Below are 21679 nucleotides of genomic sequence, written 5' to 3' on the forward strand. Positions count from 1 at the left end.
TTGCCTGGCATGATAGGACAATTTTCTTCCAAAGCCACAAAACTTGATGAACTGCCTAAAGCTCCTAGGTTGAGATTGAAGCCCCAAAGACCTCGCTGTGGCTTTGCTGGCCTTAAAGTACTGCAGCACCGAATCTGCTTTAGCCCCCAACAGGCAGGATCTATCAAAGGGCAAATCCAGCAATGTAGCTTGAATATCAGGTGAGAATCCCAAACCACGCGCGCCTCCTTGTTGCCACAGATTATCCCATTGCCCCGGCTACTGTGTCCAGACCAGATTGCACCACTTGGCGGGCAGCAGCTTGGGCGTCTGACAACACCTCAGAGAAATTCCCTTGTACTCCTAGGGCAATTTTGGGACAACCTCCATGGATGAGTACATGAGGGCATGGATGTAGCAACCCAAAATACACGTGGCGTTTGTGGACTTGATGGCCATACTCCCGGATGAGAACACCTTCTTCGCTGATTGCTCCATGTGTGTGACTCCCTATCAACACGGTAGATGGGTAGTAAGCTGCAGACAGCCTTGAAGAGCATGACGCATGGACCACAAGTCTTTATGGTGAAGGATGGGTGGACAGAAATGCAGGATCTCCCAGAGCCACCTTGTACCTCCTTTTCATGGTCCTGGAAACCGTTGCAGTGGACATCGTCTTCTGACAGACATCCAGAATGGGATCGGTCAATGGCTCATTAAAGGGAATCAAAGGCTCTGAAACAGAGGAAGGAGAATGGAGCACTTCGGTAAGAATATTAGATCTTAACATCGCTGTAGGAAGAGGCAAATCCAAGAGGTCTGCAGTCTTTCTGATTAAAGCGTGATATGTGGTTGCCTCCTGCATCGCCAGGCCCTTTTTGGTGATAAAAGCTCCCACTCAGGAGAGGTTCCCAGGCCGCTAGCCTCCTGCGAACCCTCAAAATCCAGATCAGAATCTAAAATCTCTCCTTCCTCAGCCCATCCATGTTCCCCCTGGTACTTTTCTTCCTCCAACAGCCTTGGAGCCTCAGCTCGAGATCTCATCCTTGAAACCGGCATCAGTGGTGCCAGGTAGGGATCCGGGGACTTTGGGATAGGCATCGAAGGGAGATCAACAGGAACAGGATTCTAAGCTGGTCAAGGTCGAGCTGGCGCCAGTTCAGAACCAGACAGGGCCGGGGATGAACCACCTAGAGGAGCTCGTCCCTCCAAAGACTGCAATGGCATCGAAAATCTTAGCTTCGGAAAGGGGAAACTCCCTGGAGCCATAGGCATGAAAGGCATGAGTGGTGCCTGGGGAAAGTGAGGGGCAAACCTCCCAAGGGATATGCCAACGGACCCATGTGGCCAAGAAGCGCACCAGTCGGGTTTGCAGCTCTGACAAACAAGCCGAACTACGCATTTAAAAAATAAGACGGATCCGATCCCAAAGCCGGGAAAACAGGATATGCCGGATCCAGTATCACAGGCTCTGAAGCCATTTGAGGAGGCAGCAAATTTGGCTCCGTTTGTGGCGCCGGTAACCTCGGAGCCACAGGCGGAGTGGTTGACTTCGGGAATGGTGGAGGCGTTGCATCTCTCTGAGCCGGTAGAGTCCCTGCAGTCTGATACAGAGACGGGCCTGAGACTCCTCCGGTGAAGGAGTTAGAGAGATCTCATCCCTGCAATGACATCCAAGACTCGGGACACCGACTTCAAAATCAAATCCTTCGAAGAGCAACGCTGAGAACCATAGCGCTGCTTTCTCTAGGGCTTCTTAGAAGAGCTCAAAGAGTGTGGAGTCGGCGACTTCGAGCATGTCTGTGATCTCTTGTGACATTCCTCTGCTTTTTGGCCCTGGCCATGAATAATTTGGCCTCCTTCTCCTTCAGCGCCTGTAGATTCCTGCACGTGCAGGAAGTGCTTGTCCAGACATCATGGTCCGACCAGAGATACCAGGGCCAGACTGACCATAGCGGGCACGGCACGTTTCCCCAGTGGGCAGAGGAGTGAGGACTGTTTTTTTGGCTGTGCGGGTCAGTTTTGTCACAGGTGGTTTTGTGGCAGTGCTGCAATACCGGCCTCCTGTAACAAAATATAAACGCAGCAGTGGTCCCAACTAGAGCTTCTCAGTGCTGGTTGCTCTTCCCAGTCCGGCCGTGAGAGACACCGTAAACAATCTTCATGGCGGTCAGTGATGGACATCTGGCCCCCACATTCTCTGCATGACTTGAAACACAACTTCCTCGGACTAGTCATCTTCGACGGCTACAAAGTCGCAACAACACCAACAAAGAAACTCCCAGAAATGGAGAGCCTGGGAAAAAAACGTTACACGTCAACGGCGCGCAAAAAAGGGCACTGACGTCAGCACGCCAATGAGGTCTTCTTATGGCTCCAAAGAAGTAACGCGGACTCGTGTGCTGAGTCTTTCCATTGTGATATCCTCTTCGACGTGGAAGAGCTGAGGAGAAAAGTTTCAGTGGAATGCCGCGCATTGGGGTAATTCAAAAGGTGAGGAGTCCACAGGCAGATGTATCCATCAGACATTAAGAGCACACACCTAACATAACCCATGCACAAGAGAAAACAAAAAAAATTTGTTTTTAAACTATCTCATTAGTAATCTTGGGTTCCGCATAGCATGCTACTTCCCGAAAAAGTGATACAATACCTTGTCAGGTGTTGTAAGAAAGCACTTTATAAATATATTTACAATTTAAGAAGGATGAAATGAGGAAAATAACTGGATATTCATCAAATAAATGTTTTCCTCATGAACTATACAAATGCTAAAAGCCCCTGTGCACAGATTCACACTTCTTGACAAAGAACAATACAATTGCTCACATACCCAATGTTGGCTAGACCGCTGGTCATGGATGGAGATGATGGGGGAGTTGCCGCTACATCCTTTATCAGTCCTGTTGCAGAGGGGGGTGATGTTGAGGGAACAGTCAGGCTGATAACTGGCAGGTCATCAGTATCTCCTAGTAGGAAAGCAATACATCAACATTAGAACTTCTGCCTTTATAGCTATAGGTTTAATGGCAGAGACAGGATAAATCATTTGACAAACATCAGGGCCTGCTGCATAGCTGCAAGTGTAGGTCTATAAGCACAGCAGTTGCAATGAGTACTATAAGTAAAACCAAAGTATAGGTTAACAGAGAGGTATTGCTGATGCCAACAGATGCCCCTCAATCATGCATGGTTGCCAATATTACTTGTGTATGGAATAACTATGCGGTACTAGAGAACTGACAATGCAGTTAAAACTCGACTGAGAGTAGGATTCTCCTGACAATCTATGAAGATTGCATATCTTGCAGATGAGCTCATGGACAGCTTGTGTGAAAGCCAAGTTAACACTGCCACAACAATTACTTACCTTTGGTAACCCTTTTCTGGAACAGATCATCTAACCGTATTTTCCGCACATTGTGAATTCCTCCAGCCCCAAGACTGCATCCGAAGAATTTTGATAGCAATTCCCTCACGCATTGGTAGGTTGTGGCGTTGTGCAGCTCCACGTTGGATCGATCCGCCCCAGATGTGACATTGGGGCCACTGTATATACACCACCTCCATGCGTTGAAAGTAGTTTTGGTCTGATATCTGGCCACGCCATCTGACGTGAAGCCCTCAGAAATCAGAATATGCCTGTGTGCAGATCTCTAGATTGAGATTTTATAAATGGACAGTATAAATCCATTCAGCACAATAGGGAGGAAGGTAGGTCAGTCGGTGAGGAATCTGCGGTTAGATAGACTCTATCAGAATAGCTGTTACTGAAGGTAAGCAACCTGTTATTCTTATCAAGATTTCTAATTGCAGATTATTCTGATTGTGAAAAGATACCAAAGCAATACCTCCCCATGTGGTGGGACTGTGAAATGGTGCAGACCAGGAAATCCTGCAAGACAGATCGGGCAAAATGGCCATCCTTACAGACCTAGCCATCCAGGCAGTAATGCTTTGTTAACGTGTGGAGAGACACCCAGATAGCAAGCTGGCAAATGTCTGCCAGTGCAGTGGTAGCAGATTTCACTCTAGTGTAATGAGAGCGCAAGCCTTCTGGGGGGCTGCTTTTTTAGCTAGCCAATAGAAGATCTTAATACAAAGACAATCTATCAGAATATGGTTCTCTTTTGCACAACTTATCCCTTTTTTGCACTGGAGAAGCCCACAAACAGTTGTTCATCTCAACGAAGATCTCTAGTATGATTAATGTGAAAACAGAGGGCCCTCTTAGGCTCAAGAGGGCGGAGCTGTTCCTTCTTCTTAGAGGGGTGAGGTGGAGTGCAGAAAGCCAGCAAGGTGATGGAGTATCCACTGTGGAAGGATAACATCCTTCTGAAGCAATGTTGCTTAAGTCCAGAGGACCAATTTGTTTGAGAGGAACAATATGTATGGCTGTTAGACAGACAGGGCCTGGACTGTACTCACTCGCCAGATGTAATGGCTATAAGGATCACCATTTTAATGGTCAGCAGGTGTAAAGGACAGCTGTACATTGGTTTAAAGGCAGTGCACATCAGGTAAGTCAGAACTAAATTCACATTCTAGTACGGCATCCCAAAAGGTGTTGGTGGGAACATGCAGGTCATGCCTTTCAAGAACAGTATTAATGGGGGAGACAACAAGATGTCAGACAACTTTGCACCCAAGAGTTGGATATTATGGGGGAGAGGGGAACACCGGGCAACAACCTTCATCCAGCGTCCTGCATATACTGTCTTAGAGGATGGATGCCTGGCTGCCAAGATTGTGACCACCACTTCGGAAGGAAGATCAAAAGCTAACAACCAACGCCATTTAATCTTAAAGCATGGAGGGGCAGGTTGTACTAGCACAGATGCAGGACCTTTTACCTGCTGCTGTGACAGGAGATCTTCCTGGAGTGACAGCTGGATTGCAGGACAAATGGTCATTGCCAGAAGTTACGGGAACCACACTCTCCTCTCCCAGTCCAGAGCCACTAGGATGACTTAGGCTTGGTATTTCTTGATCTTTGCCAGCACTTTGGGCTGAAGAGGTCAGGGTAGAAAGGCATACTGAAGTACTAAGCCCAAGTTAAAATGTAAGACATCTCTGAAGGCGAACTGCCTTGGGGACGCCAGTGTCCAAAAGCTTCTACACTACACAGGCTTTGCAGTTTCAAATAGATCAAGACAGGATTCTCCCCTTCATTGGAAGATACCCTGTGCCACCTCTGAGTTTAACTGCCATTCATGATCAGCTAGGCAACAGTGGCTGAGTTTGTCAACCGTGCCATTTGAATAACCAGTCAGGTGCAGGGCAATCAGGGGAATGCCCTGAACGTTCAGCCACTTCCAGGCCTCACAACCCCACTCCGCCCTGTTCGCTGCAATACCACATGGTGGTTATGTTGCACTGAGAAGTGATACTCGCTCCCCATTGAAGGTCGGGAGGAGCACCTTTAGAGCGAAGCGAATCACTCGCAACTGCAGCAGGTTGATGTAAAAGCGAGTCTCCATTGGAGACCAGAGTCCTCTGATCGCTAACTAACCTGGTGATCTCCCCAACCCAGCACCGTCACCATCGTCAGTTCTGGGTGGGGTAGTGAGAGGGGTCTGCCATCAGTCCAATTGCGGTTGATTAGCCAAAAACGCATGTCTTTCGACGTCTCCTTCAACACCTCGATAGTCTCTGACATAAGATTCCACTGCAGAGCTTGCATGTGCCACCTGGCGTGGGTCAAGAGCAGGATGCAGGAGGACAAGAAGACGCAGAGCTGCTCTCACTGAGACTCAGGTCAAGGGATGAAACATCAGGATCATATCCCAAGTGTCCAGGGCTTGTTGAGGCAGAACAGAGAGCGCCATATCCAGGATCACTCTGATAAAAAGGTCTATTGTGAAGAAGTCGGTGTGATTTCGACCCATTGATCGAAAACACCACCAAAGTCAACACATTGATTGTTGTCTGGGGGCGGCTTACGCCTGCTTGAGGCGAGCCTGCCTTCAATAGTCAGATGTAGAGGTAGGGGAAGACTAGTTTTACCAAACTACAGATTGGATGTGATTATCACAATCATCTTCATGAACATGCAAGGTGCTCAGGTAAGGCCAAAGGGGAGTATTGAGAACTAAAAAGGTTCTTTGGCTACCTGAAACCGCCGGTAGCGTCTGTGGGGCTGCAGGACGGGAATGTGGAAATAGGAGTCCTGGAAATCTAGACTCCTAACTCCAGGGCAGACATTAGTTGGGCCAGGGTAAGCATTTCGAACTTGTCCTTCCAGAGAAGGAAATTCTTGAAGGGTGAAAGGTCTAGAATGGTTTGACGACGTCTTTCCTTTTTCAGTACAAGAAAATGGGAGTAACAAAAAGTCCCGATCTCTGGTGCTAGCACCCTTTCTATGGACAAGTGGTACTCTGGGAGGGGTTGTGATGTGTGTGGCATATCCAGTGGTGTGACAGGAAGGGTAGGGAGTAGTCTAGTTCCACAATCTAGAGCAGCCATTGGTCAGATGTAATGCTACTCCACCCTAGGAGATAGAATGTGATGCAGCCTCTCACATGCGCTACGGAAAGTGGGTAACAGTGGTTTTGCGGGACCTGCCAGGAGGTTGGGGGGCGAGAGTAGCACGTTGCCACTGGGGGCCTGGACCCTGCCAGCTTGATCCTCGACCTCTACTTCGAAAGGAGTAGGCGGCCTACTGCTACTGAAGCATATACTGCCATTGCCTCTGCCTGTATCTGCTGCTGAAGCTTTTAAAGGGAAACGTTTGCTGGGGGATCTGCTGAACAGGAGGAGCTAGGCCTAAAAAGTGGGTAGTGGTTTTGTTCTCCTTAAATATTTTTAAGGATGAGTCTGCCTTCATTCTAAACAGCCTAGAGCTATCAAAGAGCATGTCCATCGAAGGCTGTTGGATGTCGGAAGAGAAAAAAGAGAACCTCGTGGAGCTAATACAGGCGTGGTGCCATAGGTCCACACTGATCCCAACTGCCCTTCGTAGATGGTCGTTAGGATCCAAGCCCTAGTGAATGGAATGCTTTGCTGCATCTTGGCCCTTCATAATAAGACAATGCAGAATTGGCTGTTTCTCATCCAGGGAAGCTGGCAAAATGTCGGTCCCATAACGCATGCGAGAACCACATTATGGTTAAGGAGACTTGTGGATGGCTGTCTACCAAGCTCTCCGGAGTACGGTGATGTTCAAGGAGAAAATCGGGATCCCAAAGAGCAGGTCTATCCTGCCCTGCCACTTGCCTATTATCGTGGGGTGGCAAGATCCTGGCTTCACTCAGGTGCCCATCATAACATTTCTAAGGGCTAAAATGAAGGGAAGCAGAGGTTCTTGGCTTGTGTGGCCTAGGATGAGCATCTCTTTCAATACATTATCTTTACTTCAGTTGTGGGCAGAGGGGTCCAAAACCTCTGCCGCCCTCGTATTCAATCAATCAATCATAACATTTGTATAGCGCACTACTCACCCGGGAGGGTCTCAAGGCGCTTGGGGAAGGGGTCCGCTATTGCTCGAACAGCCAGGTCTTGAGCTGTCTCCTGAAGGCGAGATGGTCCTGGGTCAGCCGAAGGTGGATGGGGAGGGAGTTCCATGTCTTGGCCGCCAGGTACGAGAAGGATCTTCCTCCGGCGGTGGCTCTTCGGATGCGTGGTACGGTGACAAGGGCGAGGCTTGTGGAACGTAGCTGGCGGGTGGGCGTGTAGAAGGTCATGCGGCCGTTGAGGTACTTGGGGCCCAGGTCGTGGAGAGACTTGTGTGCGTGGGTGAGGAGCCTGAACGTGATCCTCTTGCTGACGGGGAGCCAGTGCAGGTCCCTCAGGTGGCCGGAGATGTGGCTGCGTCGGGGGATGTCCAGGATGTGTCGGGCGGAGGCATTCTGGATGCGTTGGAGTCTTTTCTGTAGCTTGGCTGTGGTTCCGGCGTAGAGGGTGTTTCCGTAGTCCAGTCGGCTGGTGACGAGTGCCTGGGTGACTGTCTTCCTGGTTTCGGTCGAGATCCATCGGAAGATCTTGCGGAGCATGCGTAGGGTGTTCAAGTATGATGAGGAGACGGCGTTGACTTGTCTGGTCATCGAGAGGGAGGAGTCCAGGATGAAGCCCAGGCTGCGTGCGTGGTCTGTTGGCTTAGGAGTGGTGCCCAGGGCGGGGGGCCACCAGGAGTCATCCCAGGCGGAGGGCGATGGTCCCAGGATGAGGACTTCCGTCTTGTCCGAGTTCAGTTTCAGGCGGCTGTTCTTCATCCACTCGGCGACGTCTTTCATCCCTTCGTGTAGTCTGGTTCTGGCGGTGGCGGGGTCTCTGGTGAGGGAGAGGATCAGTTGGGTGTCGTCGGCATAGGAGATGATGTTGAGGTTGTGTTGGTGAGCGATGGCTGCAAGAGGTCTCATGTAGACGTTGAAGAGGGTGGGGCTGAGTGATGAGCCTTGCGGAAGGCCGCATATGATTTTGGTGGCCTCGGATCGAAACAGGGGGAGGCGGACTCTGTGTTCTTCCGGCGAGGAACGAGATGATCCACGCTAGTGCCTTCTCTTGGATACCGATGTTGCGGAGGCGTTGAACTAGGGTACGGTGGCAGACAGTGTTGAACGCTGCAGAGAGGTCCAGGAGGATGAGGGCCGCTGTTTCCCCGTTGTCGAGCAGGGTTCTGATGTCGTCGGTGGCTGTGATGAGGGCGGTCTCGGTGCTGTGGTTGGCTCGGAAACCGGACTGCGAGGGGTCGAGGGATCGGTTCGTCTCGAGGAAGGCGGCAAGCTGTCTGTTGACGGTCTTCTGGATGACTTTGGCAGGAAAAGGGAGGAGCAAGATGGGGCGGAAGTTCTTGAGGTCGGTGAGGTCGGCTGTTGGTTTCTTCAGTAGGGCGCTGAGCTCGGCATGCTTCCAGCTCTCCGGGAAGGTGGCGGTGTTGAAGGAGGTGTTGATGATGTTCCGGAGATGGGGTGCGATGGTGGAGTCAGCCTTGTTGAAGACGTGGTGGGGGCAGGGGTCGGTTGGAGATCCGGAGTGGATGGTGTTCATCGTGCGGGTTGTGTCTTCGGTGGCCACCGTGGTCCAGGTGCGGAGGGTGGCGGTGGGGGGTGTTGGTTCAACGGTTGGGTGCGTGGATGGTGCGCCGAAGCTGTTGTGGATGTCGGCGACCTTGCGGTGGAAGAACGAGGAGAGAGAGTCGCAGAGCTCTTGTGAAGGAGTGATGTCGTTGTTGCCGGGGTTGGAGAACTCCTTGACGATGCTGAAGAGTTCCTTGCTGTCGTGGGTGTTGTTGTTCAGTCGTTCCTTCAGTGATTTCTTCTTGGTGGTGCGGATAAGCTGGTGGTGCTTGCGGGTGGCTTGTTTGAGGGCGGTCATGTTGTCTGTGGTCTGGTCGAGGAGCCAGGCTTTCTCGAGGGTGCAGCAGTTCTTATTGGAGTCCTTGAGTTCGTCGGTTAACCAGGAGGCTTTCTTGCTTCTGGGTCTGCTGGGAGGGTTCTTCAGTGGCGCGAGGTCGTCGGCGCAGGCGGTCAGCCACTGCGAGAAGTTGCGGGCTGCTTCGTTGGGGTCCGTTGTGCTGGCGGGTGGGTTCTGGTTGAGGGAGGTGGTGAGCTGCTCGGCGGTGATCTTGCTCCAGCTCCTGTAAGGTACCTGTTGCGGGTGGTGGTGGGTCGTGGTTCTTCTGAAGGTGAAGTGGATGCAGCTGTGGTCGGTCCAGTGAAGTCCAGTGGAGTGGCTGAAGGTGATGTGCTTGCTGGATGAGAAGACGGGATCAAGCGTGTGGCCGTCGTAGTGGGTGGGGGTGTTGACCAGTTGCTTGAGTCCGAGGTTGGCGAGGTTGTCCAGCAGGGCGGCGGTGTTGCAGTCCTTGTTGTTCTCCAGGTGGAAGTTGAGGTCCCCTAGGAGGATGTAGTCAGCGGAGGGGAGGGCGTGCGGGATAATAAAGTCTGTGATGTCTTCGCTGAACTGTGTGCGAGGTCCCGGGTGTTTGTAGATGAGGGTGCCTCTGAGGGTCGTCTTTGGGTCGTTGTGTATCTGGAAGTGGAGGTGCTCGGCGGCGGAGAAGATGTCGTTGGAGTCGGTTGTGATGCGAATGGTGTTCTTGTGCACGATGGCGATGCCTCCTCCAGTCTGGTTGACGCGGTCCCTCCGGGTGATCTTGTATCCGTCTGCGATGGCGATGTCGGGTGCGGAGGAGGCGTTCATCCAGGTTTCTGTGAGGAAGGCGACATCTGGTGATTCACTGCTTTTGCATATGTTGAGTTACATTTTCCATTATAATATTGAATCATTCACAACAAGCAACATACAATTTCCGCAAAACCTTGACACCATTTTCCATTTTAGCAAAGGTAAATAATGATACAGTCTTAGAGGCAGTATATTCTCAGAGGCCGTCTGAGACATCTGCCCCCTCTGTTTTCTTTCACCTCTTGTCTCTAACGTTTCTTCTCCTATAATTTCTGTTAGTCAGAGGGTATCCCCCAAAGAATGATAATTCAACCAGTATCCCAAAATTCCTCTAGATTCATATGTTACCTTTTCTGCCTTCATACATACAGTACACTCCCAGTTGCAAGTCTCTTTTTACTGGAGAGTCAAATGGGATTCACACATTTCTGCCACATCCTGTTTAGTGACACCCCCCCCCCCCCCAGCCGAAGCATGCAAAATATCAGCTTAGTTCAAGAATTATCCACATCATTGGGGATTACCAGAATGAGTACTGTGAAGCCATTGAAATGCCAGTCAAGGATTTCCCCTGCTCCCTTGTTATACTTCTCCAATATTCAATATACCCGAAATCATATTGCAACCCCCAGTGTGTGCAAAAATGTACCCTTTCTCTATTGCTTCCAGGCACGTTGGGGTTCAGGCCCTTCCCATTTTATGGAACCTACTCCTATTGTGGGTATGCTTAATGTAATATTTTTAATTGCCCCAGGTGCAATTGGGTCTTTATTGTGACTTCTCTTGAGTGTATCAATCAGCCTCCCACTCAGCATCCTTCAATTCTCCCAGGTCCTCTAAGCTCTGTGTTCCAAAATGTAGAAATCTGTCCAGCATTTCATTAATAAGAGTTTTGTATGTAATGCAAACTAATACTTTTCCCATCTCATCCATGAGCGCTCTGTTTTCTAATGCAATCTCGGTCCATATTAAGTCTTCCACTTGCATTGTGTACCTTATTTGAGTGTATTTGAATGTTTGGCTTTGGGCTAGCTTGAATTCTTCTTGCAGGGATAAAAATGGGTCTAATCGAATCTTCCACAAGGAAATCTGCCACTTTTGACATAACTATGTATTCCAGTGCCAAGAAGCCTTTTAATTTACCGACCAGGCTCTGAAATCCCGGATATGAAGGAGGGCAACTCCATAGAGACTTTCATTGCTATTTTGGTGTACCTCCATCCCATAGTAGGTTCTAAAACTCTCTATTTATTTTATGGAATATTGCTGGGTTTGGATGTGGTATGTTTTATACTATATAATAGCTTCGGAAGAGTGATCATCTTAAAGATGACTGTTCGTTGTATCAGAGTGATGGGAAGGGTTCTCTGCTACATCAGCTGCATCTGCCCTGAATTCTTCCAGAATAGACTAAGTTCGTTAGGAGGAATAGTTAGATTTTTGTGTCAAAAAACTTCCCAGACCTTTTAAACACCGTTTCGAAGAATGCACACTTCTCTGTTGCCTTATTCAGATTTGGAGAGGAAAGATCAATGTCTGGAGATGTGTCCAGTCCACATTTGTTTGTCAGAATAGGAATACAGGTGTGTTGTTTGCGACCTCGGGCAGTAGAAACTGAGTGTCCAAGTCAGACAAAAATATCAGTTCTGTTTCCGGCATCAGTGATGTTGAGCCCGGCTTCGCGATCCAGGGTTGTAGCGTTAGACGTCGCACCAGAGCAGGAGTCAGCGGAGCTGGACTCTGACCAGGGCCTGCCTCGAACTGAGATTGAGTGGTGCTGTCTGCGTCGGGCACATGTCCGTCAGTGGTAATCCTACTGGAGGCCACTTCACACCCATAGGGCCCACAGGTGCTCCAGAGGAATCGAGGGCGGTACTAACAATATTATCCAAGGCTAGATTAAACTTATGGTGCTGCTGAGCTGGTTCTGATGGCCCAGGGAATTTGGGGTGCAGAATTTGTTGCAAGTGGTGTGTGGGGGGGGGGACAACTTTGTGGCCTGTAGGTACCCAGAGCGTTGATGGAAGTGGCAGGATGAAGAGGGCCTGTGCTTCACCTTCTTGTATTTTTTTGACATCTTGGACTAACCTGAACCCCTGGACTTTAAAGTTTAACCGCCGCAAGATCGGCTCTAGGAATGAGAGCGCATCTGCACCTGGGCCAGGACTACTTCTGCTTTTCTGAGGTTTTGCGACAGTAAGTTTGACTTCGCAGTCACAGAAGGCCGTCTTCTTAATTTTCGGGTAGCATTCACACAATTAAGAGCCATTTGTTTACAGCAGTCCCTGCAGGTTTCAATCCTATGGTTTTTGAAGGGGACATGTAACTTGCATACTGGATACATTTGAGGGAAAGAAAACTCTCAAACTGACAGGAATTGATAAAGCACAGGATCCACGTAGGATGGTGTTGAAAAAAAGGAACCAACATCAGTGAACAAAGGTGGCACAGATATAGTGGCCCCAATGTCACATTTGGGGCAGGATGGATCGACACAGAGCCGCATGATGCTACATACCAACACGTGAGAGAGAGAAAGCAATTTTTATTTAGACAATTTCCCATAAAACATTCTAAAACACAAATGACAATTAAAATAATTAAAAATGCCCGACCCACTACAGTTCATCATTAAAGAACAAGTTACTTACCTTCGGTAACGCTTTTTCTGGTGGATACAGTATCTGCCTGTGGATTCCTTACCTTTTGAATTACTCCTGCACCAGCATTCCACAGAAACTTTTTCATAGCTCTCCCACGTCGAAAAGGATGTCAGAATAGCACGGCTCGCTTGTGACTCCATATGACATCACCGGAGCCATAAGAGGATCTTGTCGGCATGCTGACGTCAGTTCCACTTATTTTTTCCGTGCCTTCGCTGGGGAACGGATGGATTGACAACATATTGCAGGCGTACACAGTATACTATCCATAATTGTATACATGAAATAAGCAGGAAAATACAGGAAAAGCTCAAACTAAGACATTTCCTAAAAACAAGCATCTCAGCAAGGCAAATGACATAGAAATAGAAAAATGCCAAGCAAAAAAACCTTTTCGGTTGATGTAGGTAGACAACGAGGAGGAGGGCGGGTCAGTGAGGAACTCACAGGCAGATACTGTATCCACCAGAAAAAGCATTAACGAAGGCAAGTAACATGTTCTTCTGATGGATACATCTGCCTGGGGATTCCTCACCTTTTGATCTCAATCCCCAAGCAGTCCCTCTCCTGGCAGAGGATGTCCACCTACTCATACCAAAAATTCCTGCAGCAAAGAACGTGCAAAATGGCCGTCCCTCCTCACCTCTGAGTCTAAGCAGTAATGCTTCGTGAAAGTGTGGAGAGAGGCCCATGTTGCAGCCTTACAGATGTGTACCACAGGGACACCTCTAGCCAAAGCCAAAGTTGAAGACTTTGTCCTAGTAGAATGAGCTCTAATACTGTCAGGCAGCTCCTTCTTGGCCAAGGCGTAGCAGATCTTGATGCACAAGATGATCCACCTGGAAAGCGTTCTCTTATGGACAGCTTTGCCCTTCAATCGTCCTCCATAAACAACGAAGAGTTGGTTGTCCAGCCTTGAGTCCTTGGTTCTGTTCAAGTAGAAGCTGACCGCCCTTCTAGGGTCCAGGCGATGAAGTCTCTCCTACTACTTGGAAGGTATGAGGAGGATCGAAGGTAGGTAAGGTGACAGACTGCCCTAGATGAAAAGGTGTAAACACCTTAGGCAGGAAAGCAGCTCTGGTACTAAGTACCATCGTGTCCGCAAGGAAGATTGTAAAAGGAAGCTTAGAACTTAGAGCCTGAAGCTTACTTACCCTCCTGGCTGAGGTAATAGCAACGAGAAAAACAGGTTTGAATGAGAGAAGCCTCAATGGACAACTATGAAGAGGCTCAAAAGGAGAACCCATCACGAAAGTCAGAAGCAAAGTTAAGTCCCACTGAGGCATAATGAAGGGAGTGGGCGGAAATCTATTAGTGAGGCCCTTAATAAACCTCATAACTATGGGAGACTTGAACAACGAAGGCTGGTCTGGCAAACAAAGGAAGGCTGATAAAGCCGACAAATACCCCTTAACAGTAGCCACAGCACAACCTTACTGGGCCTAGGAAAGTGAAAAGCTAAGAACATTAGATAAATGGGCATTTAAGGGATCTATCGAACTCTCTCCACACCACTTCACAAATCTGGCCCAGCTACAAAAATAAACCGATTTGGTTGAATGCCTTCTGGTCAATAAAATAACATCCATCACATCCAGTAGGAGAGAGAAAGAGCTCAGGTTGCCACGTTCAAACTCAAGTCATGAAGGTGCAGGCTCTGGAGGTGGGGGTGTAGAACCTGCCCCTCCGACTGCAAGAGGAGGTCTGCCCTGAGAGGGAGATGAAGCAGAAGGTGCGATGAGAGGTGAGGAAGGTCTGGGTACCACACCCATCTTGGCCAATCCTGGGAGATCAATATGACTTGGGCCCAGTCTTGGCAAATCTTTCCCAGAACTCGAGGTATCAAGGGAATGGGAGGAAACGCGTAGAGGAGGTGCGAGGCCCAATCCAACTGGAATGCGTACCCCAACCTCCCCGCATCGGATAATGGAGACTGCTGAACGACGGGCAGTGCGCGTTCTCTCGTGAATGGCAAACGGGTCCAACCGAGGAAACCTCCACATCCTGAAGACGTGATGGACCACCTCCGGATGAAGACGCCACTAGTGATCAGCTGAGAATTGCAGACTGAGACTGTCCGCACAAACATTCAGTCCTCCGGCCAGATGATTTGCAATCACACAAATCTGATGGTCCTGAGCTCAGGACCAGAGCCGCAAAGCCTCTCTGCAGAGAGAAAACAACCTTATGCCCTCCCTCTTTGTTGATGTACCACATCATGGTAGAGTTTTCTGTGAGGACCAGAACTGACTGACAGAAGGGAGGGAAGAAATGCCTGAGTGCCAAACGTTTTGCTCGCAATTCCAGAAGATTGATAAGAAGCAATCTCTCCTCTGGAGACCAAAGACCCTTGACCTCCAGATCCCCCCAGATGAGCACCCTACCCTAGAGTAGAGGCATCCATTATCACTGTGGCCACTGGAGAAGGAGGCTGAAACTGCTTCCCTTGAGACAGGTTGCCCACAACACTCCACCTTAACAGGTTCGCTACAGTGTCTCTAGAGATTCTGACTACCTCCATGAGATCCCCGTTTTAATGAAACCACTGCCTGCAGAGGCACCACTGGAGGGCCCTCATACGGCAGCATGCATGGTTGACCAACAATATGCATGAAGTGAACAGGCTGAGCAGGTGTAAGACCTTCAGGACTGGAACTTCCGCTCCATCTTTAAACAACGGAATCATAGCCTAGATGTCTGAAATCCTCTGTGGAGGCGGGAAGGCACAATTCCCAGTAGTGTTTAATACTGCCCCCATGAACAGGTTGCGCTGAGAAGGCACTAGGTGAGATTTGGGTACATTTATCAAAAAACCCAAGTCGAACAACAGCCTTGCTGTTAACTGCAGATGATGCAGCACCAACTCCGGAGACTTCGCCGTGAGTAGCCAGTCCTCCAGAATAAGGAATACAGGGATCCCCAAGCTTCTTCTCTGTACAACCAGTAGGGGGAACAGAAGAGGTGGAGGAGGAGGAGGAGGAGGAGGAGGAGGAGTAGTAGGAGGAGGAGGAGGGCTGTAGCCAGGAGGCCCCCTGCAGACAGCCTCTTCCCTTGCTTCTATATGGCTTGAACAGTGGCTTCTGCTGCTGCTGTTGCTGCTGAAGTCCTCAAAAGGGAGCCGCCTTTCCAAACTCACAAAACCTTCTGTATCCATAACCCATAGACTGGAACTGCAGGCCTAAGAATCTCACAGTGGCCCTGCTATCCTTGAAGCTTTGTAGAGCAGAATCTGCCTTGGAGCCAAACAGCCAAGATCCATCAATGGGCAGATCAAGCATAGTGGCCTGCACATCCGGAGACAATCCAGAAGACCTCAACCAGGCGTGCCTCCTGGTAGCCACCAAGGAGCCCATCACACTGGTGACTGAGTCTGCCGTATCCAGACCCGACTGAATCACCTGAAGTGCTATAGCTTGTGTATCGGCCAACACCTCCAAAAAATGACCTTGTACGTCATCAGGCAGTTTAGGAGCCACCTCTTTGGCGGAGTCCATCAAAGCATGGATATACCTTCCCAAGAAGCATGTGGTGTTTGTTGATTTTAAGGCCATACTTGCAGAGGAAGAAACCTTTTTGGCTGATTATTCAAGCTTTTTATAGCCCCTATCCCCCGGATGGTGGGGAAGGATCCCACTGACTGTTTGGAGGGACATGAAGCTTGAACCAGCAAGCTTTCTGGGGAAGGGTGAGAGGTTGGAGAAGCTTGATCCCTCAGAGCGGGCTTATAGCGCCTTGCCACAACACTCTAAACGGCCGGTGCAGACAAAGGCTTCTGCCACACTTCCAGAATTGGCTCGGTTAAAGCCTCATTGAATGGTAATAAAGGTTCAACCACTGAAGGAGAGTGCAGGACTTCAGCCAAGATACTAGACCTGACCTCAGCTGTAGGTAATTGCAGATCCAACAGGTCAGCTACCTTCCTGATTACAGTATGGTAAGGAGCCATATTGTGAGAAGGCATTGACTTTGGAAAAGAACGCTCCCACTCAGGGGAAGTGTCCAAGCCACTGGCCTCCTGAAGGCCTTCAAAGTCATTTACAGAGTTAAAAATTTCCCCTTCTTCTGCTTGATCCTGCTGTCCCTGGTACTCCTCTTCTTCCAACAGCCTCTTGGCCTCCCTTCTGGAGCGCAACTTCGGGATTGACGTTGGTGGCACCAGGTGCGCCACTTGAAGCCGGGAAGGCGCCAGCCCAAAACCGGAGACTGTGGAACTAGTATCGAGAATCTCTGCGCCGGGAGATGCCATGAAGGTGCCATAGGGATGAAAGGCATGAAAGGTGCATGGGCATATTGCTGGGGAATACCCAAATTGAAAGCAAGCAGACCTACGGGGCCAGCCGGCACAGCGGATGGGTTAACCGCTTTGGCAAACATGCCATACATCACATTTAGAAAATGCATTGGATCCGCACCAGGACCCAGAAAGGGTGGATAAGGATCCAGAATTGTCTGGTCTGGATCCAACGAGGCAGTACGGCAGGCTGCAGCAGTGGCGTCGGGGACACAGTAGCCGGGGCAGGCGAAGCCGGAGAAGCAGGAGGCGACTACCTTGGTGACGGTGAATCCCTCGTCGCTGGAGAATGGACCGGAGTAATTTGTGGAGAAGGCGAGACATCATCTTTACCATGACGCCGTTGAACAGGAGAAGCAGACTTCAAAGAATTGCCTTTTGAAAACCGACATCAGGATCCATGTAGACACTTCTTTTTGTGCTTCTTTGATGACTTCGAGGTGTGCGGGTCGACGACTTCGACTTGGATATTTTACAGCCCTTCTTCTCCTTTCTGGCCCGGGCCATGAATAGCTTTGCCTCTCGCTTTTTTAGTTCCTTCGGATTCATCCTCCGACAAGATGAAAATCCCTCAATGTCATTCTGCAGACACCAAAGGCAATCTTCATGGGGGCCGTGATGGACATATGACCCCCACACCCCATACAGGGCTTGAACCCAGACTTCTTTTGTGCAGCCATAGCACTGCTACACACAGAAACAGGTAACTGACACAAAGTAATATCTAAAGGAAATGGCGAGTCCCAGAAATACTGTTACACATCGAGGGCGCAGAAAAAAGGGTACTGACGTCAGCACGCCAACGAGGTCCTCTTATGGCCCCGGTGATTTCAAACGGAGTCGGGAGTGGAGTCGTGCTTTTGTGATGTCCTCGTTGCCATGGGAGAGCTAAGAAAAAGTTTCTGTGGAATGCTGGTGCAGGGGTAATTCAAAAGGTGAGGAATCTACAAGCAGATGTATCCATCAGAAACCCTGTTTAACAGACCGTAAAAACCAAGCAATTCCAACAGCCACATCTAAGTAACGCATTTCTGTCAACAGCTCCACACCATTCCTCCTACGGACAACTTAATATTTAAAAATCAGAGGTCTTAAAAACGCAATTCGAATTACCAGATAAAAGACAGTCCATTAATATGTATAGTAGAGAACATTTAACTTTGAGGGGGCAGAGGCAAAGACCACTATTATCCTGTAGTCTGGTTCAGTATCGTTGGGATGAATACATTGGATTACAACCCACCCTAACCATTAATATTTCATTGCGCAACCCTGGGTCTGGTAGCTGAGATAAATAAGGAAAAACAGTGTGCTGGCCCAATGTAGAGATTTAGAAACTGATGATGGTTTCTTGCGCAGATAAGACAGGTCATTCAATTCGGATACCAAAGCAACAGATTCTTTCAACATGTGCTTGCCTGGGAAGGGGGACCAAGATGTAATTGTACCACTTTCTAAATGGAGGTTCCTAAGAATAGTTAATCTACTTCTTACAGCCTTTGCCAACATTCTTTCCTTGCATTCAATCTCTTCCCAGCACAATTTGGAGACACCTCATCATCCTCCAGGAGTGCATTGAAATATCTTAGGGCCTGAGTAAGGGCCATCAGGCTCCAAGAGACCATATTGCACTCTCTCCTTATGGCCTGAACCATAGTGCCCTAGGGAAGGGATCGAAGCCTTCTAAGCACTACCCTTTCTAATCTGTCCAATTCATATGTCTGGTCAAGCGAAAAAACCTCTTCTCCATATAGACCCAGTGGAAATAACTTCCCTTCATAGGTCCTTAGTAGAGGAAGAGGAGAAAGCCCCCAAAATCTGTTATTAAAACTTGATAAACAGCTGGCCTGCAATAAGGCCTTCTGCTTGATGGCATCCCAATGCATACCCCAGTTCAAGTTCCTCCTGAAGGTTAAGTCCAAATATTTATAGTGGTCGACTTGCTCCACCTCCTGTAAATCTAAATACCAGTTAATTTTTTTTACCCTTTTCCCAAAATCCAAAATCTTGTTTTTTTCCAAATTAATGTGAAGCTGGTTCTGCCTACTAAAGGTCTATAGAGCATTTAATTTCCTCTGCAGACAAATAGAGGTATAATCCAATAATAGCAGATCATCTGCATACAGCAGACAGACAATGTGCTGTTTCCAGATTTTGGTGGGAAAAAGAGTTAGATTGGGAAATAAAGGTGGGGAGGTCGGCTAAGAAAAGACTAAAAAGCAGGGGTGCTAAGACGCACCCTTGCCGAAGGCCATTGTCAATGGGGATTCTTTGAGATAAGCGACCCGACTTATCTAACTCTACCTGGGCCCAATGACCAGAGTGCAAAGATTGGAGTACAATAAGGAGGTTTAACAGGAGCCCCCAGGCAGCAAGTTTCCCCATAGGATATCCCTATCCACAGAATCAACTGCTGTCCTGAAGTCTAGAGAACAGCAGCACAGCCTTTGATTTTCCTCCTGGACCTTCCGAATAATGCCCCATAATGCAAAGCAGTGATCTATGATGGAATGACTCTCTTGAAAGCTCCCCCTGCTTTATTGGAATTCTCTAGGATTCGTTGGCCCAGTCTTCAAGCTTACATAAGATAATCTTTGAGAAGATCTTTAGGGAAGTATCTAGAAGGCTGATCAGCCTATAATGTATGGGGTCTGTACCACTGCCTTTTTTTGGTCTCGCTTGACCCAGCGCATTCGCTGATCTGGCGAGACTTTTAGTAAGGGCTTCAAAAAATGCTACCATGGCCGGCCTACAGCTCGTGTGCACGTGCGCGGGCACGAGCTTACGAGCAGAGGCGCAATATGTCTTTCCTCATTAATCGCATCGCTCGCTGCGCTTGAACGCGATAGCTTTCACTTTCGTGGCTGCGCGTCCGCTTTGCTGTTCTCCATGAGCCAGTATTTTTTGTGGCCGCGTTACATTTGCGGCCGCGCGGCCAATGCTTGTTGGTTCTCCCGCGGGACCGCGCGCGGGCTGCGCCGGGTTGAGCCCGGGACAAGGGCGGGACCGTCTGAGGCCGGAGGAGGCCAGAGGAGGTCGGGCCGGGCCACCCCCTAACATAGGCAAAATATTTCTTTGGAGTTTGACCCGTTTTATAAAGTACTGTCAACTGGAAATACTTTTAATTGGGCATTTCTGTGTTTTTGTACACATATTTGACCACAGGGCTGCCTATTTAAATATCCCTTCTAGCGTTGGGAAGGCACATTGTCAACAGTGGGATTAGCCCCCCCCACTTTGTTAACAATGAGTCATACGGGTAAAAATTTTAAGTCTGCTGTTTCTCGCCCTATGACCAGGCAACAGGCCGCAACAACTCAACCCCTTCGGAGCCTAACGGCTATTGACAAGATGTTACAGAAGACAATTGGTGTCGTAGCAACAGCCATAGAAAACACAGAGAGGAGATTATCAATTACTCTTGCTGTTCCTCCGCTACAGCAAGTGGGGGATTTCTCAGCAGTCACAATTAATCCTCCTGACTCTAGTTTTTTTCTCACGTCTTCTTTTGCTGAGCTGCCTTGTGCCCAGGTTGCCATAGATGTAAATGATAGTCTACAGGTTGCTAAATCCCCCCAACACTCTGTAGTAAACAAAGCTATTAAACTGCGCCCTAGAAGTAAGAAACCTAAATTGCCAAAAAAATCAACCTTAAGAACCGTGTTTAAACTTGATTCCATACTGGTTGTTACTGGCCCTTCTTTATCCCCTGTGGGAGCACCACTCTGGGTTACCCACCTACTTGCTGATTTCCAGGCTCATATTGAACAGATTATTGGCACACATATCAAACCTTTGGCATCTAGGCTGGACAGACTAGTCTCCACACTTAACAACATGGGTTTAGGGACAGTTCCGCCTACTAGTCCATTGGGGAAGCATGTTAACAGAGAGTCTGCTGGTACTATTTAGCCCACTCCTTATTGTAGGACTATTCCAGCCAACAAAAGTGTTGCTGGGAATTCTGTTACTCGACTAGTTGCGAGCACTACTAAGCCTATTTCTGACCCTGGGAGCTTGCCAGCTAGCAATAATATTTCTGCTGAAACCCCTCAAGCAATTGGAAACCTTATCTCTGATATAGTTCAGCCTTTGCCGAGGGATGGAAAAATAGGAAGCAAAAGCAATACGGTGGCGAGGGGGGTATCAGAACCGGGGATAAGTCACTCGGACCAACAAACCCTAACTAGTAGAAACATCCCAGCAAGGGGTCTCTTAATGGAGTTGCCCTCCATTGATCTCCCTCCCGAGTCTTTACCCTATGTTGTGGTGCTAGCTGGGGTACCTCCCCTAAGCCAGGGAAAAAATGAGGATCACACTGATCTTAAAAATAAATGCATACACTAGCTCAACACAAATAGGCCTTCACCCCTAATGCCTCAGGTGAAATACTGTGCGTTAGAAGAATAGAATGGATCGGGAGTGGACCTAAAACTATTGCAGGAAACTGTGTTATAATTAATTTTAGGCACACTTGTGCTGTAGAACACATCTGCAGTGGACTTCCAACCTGGTCTAACACCCAAATCCTCCCCCTTCATTTGTCATACTTCTATCCTGCTTCCCAGCTGAGAATCGGTCAGAGTAGAGGTGTCCAGTTTGGTGAGGGCCAAAGTAAACT

General features: G+C 48.9%; 1 protein-coding gene across 1 annotated transcript in view; it reads right to left on the reverse strand.

Annotated features, from left to right (window-relative positions):
- The window catches only part of PACS1 (phosphofurin acidic cluster sorting protein 1), a 1518728-nt gene that overhangs the window by 119998 nt on the left and 1377051 nt on the right, over positions 1-21679 (reverse strand). Inside the window, exon 21 of the mRNA XM_086938495.1 lies at positions 2813-2948. Within this exon, the coding sequence (XP_086794621.1) occupies positions 2813-2948 (136 nt within the window). The remainder of the gene's footprint in view (positions 1-2812; positions 2949-21679) is intronic.

Source organism: Lissotriton vulgaris, chromosome 9 (assembly GCF_964263255.1).
Source record: "Lissotriton vulgaris chromosome 9, aLisVul1.2, whole genome shotgun sequence".
NCBI lineage: Eukaryota > Metazoa > Chordata > Amphibia > Caudata > Salamandridae > Lissotriton > Lissotriton vulgaris.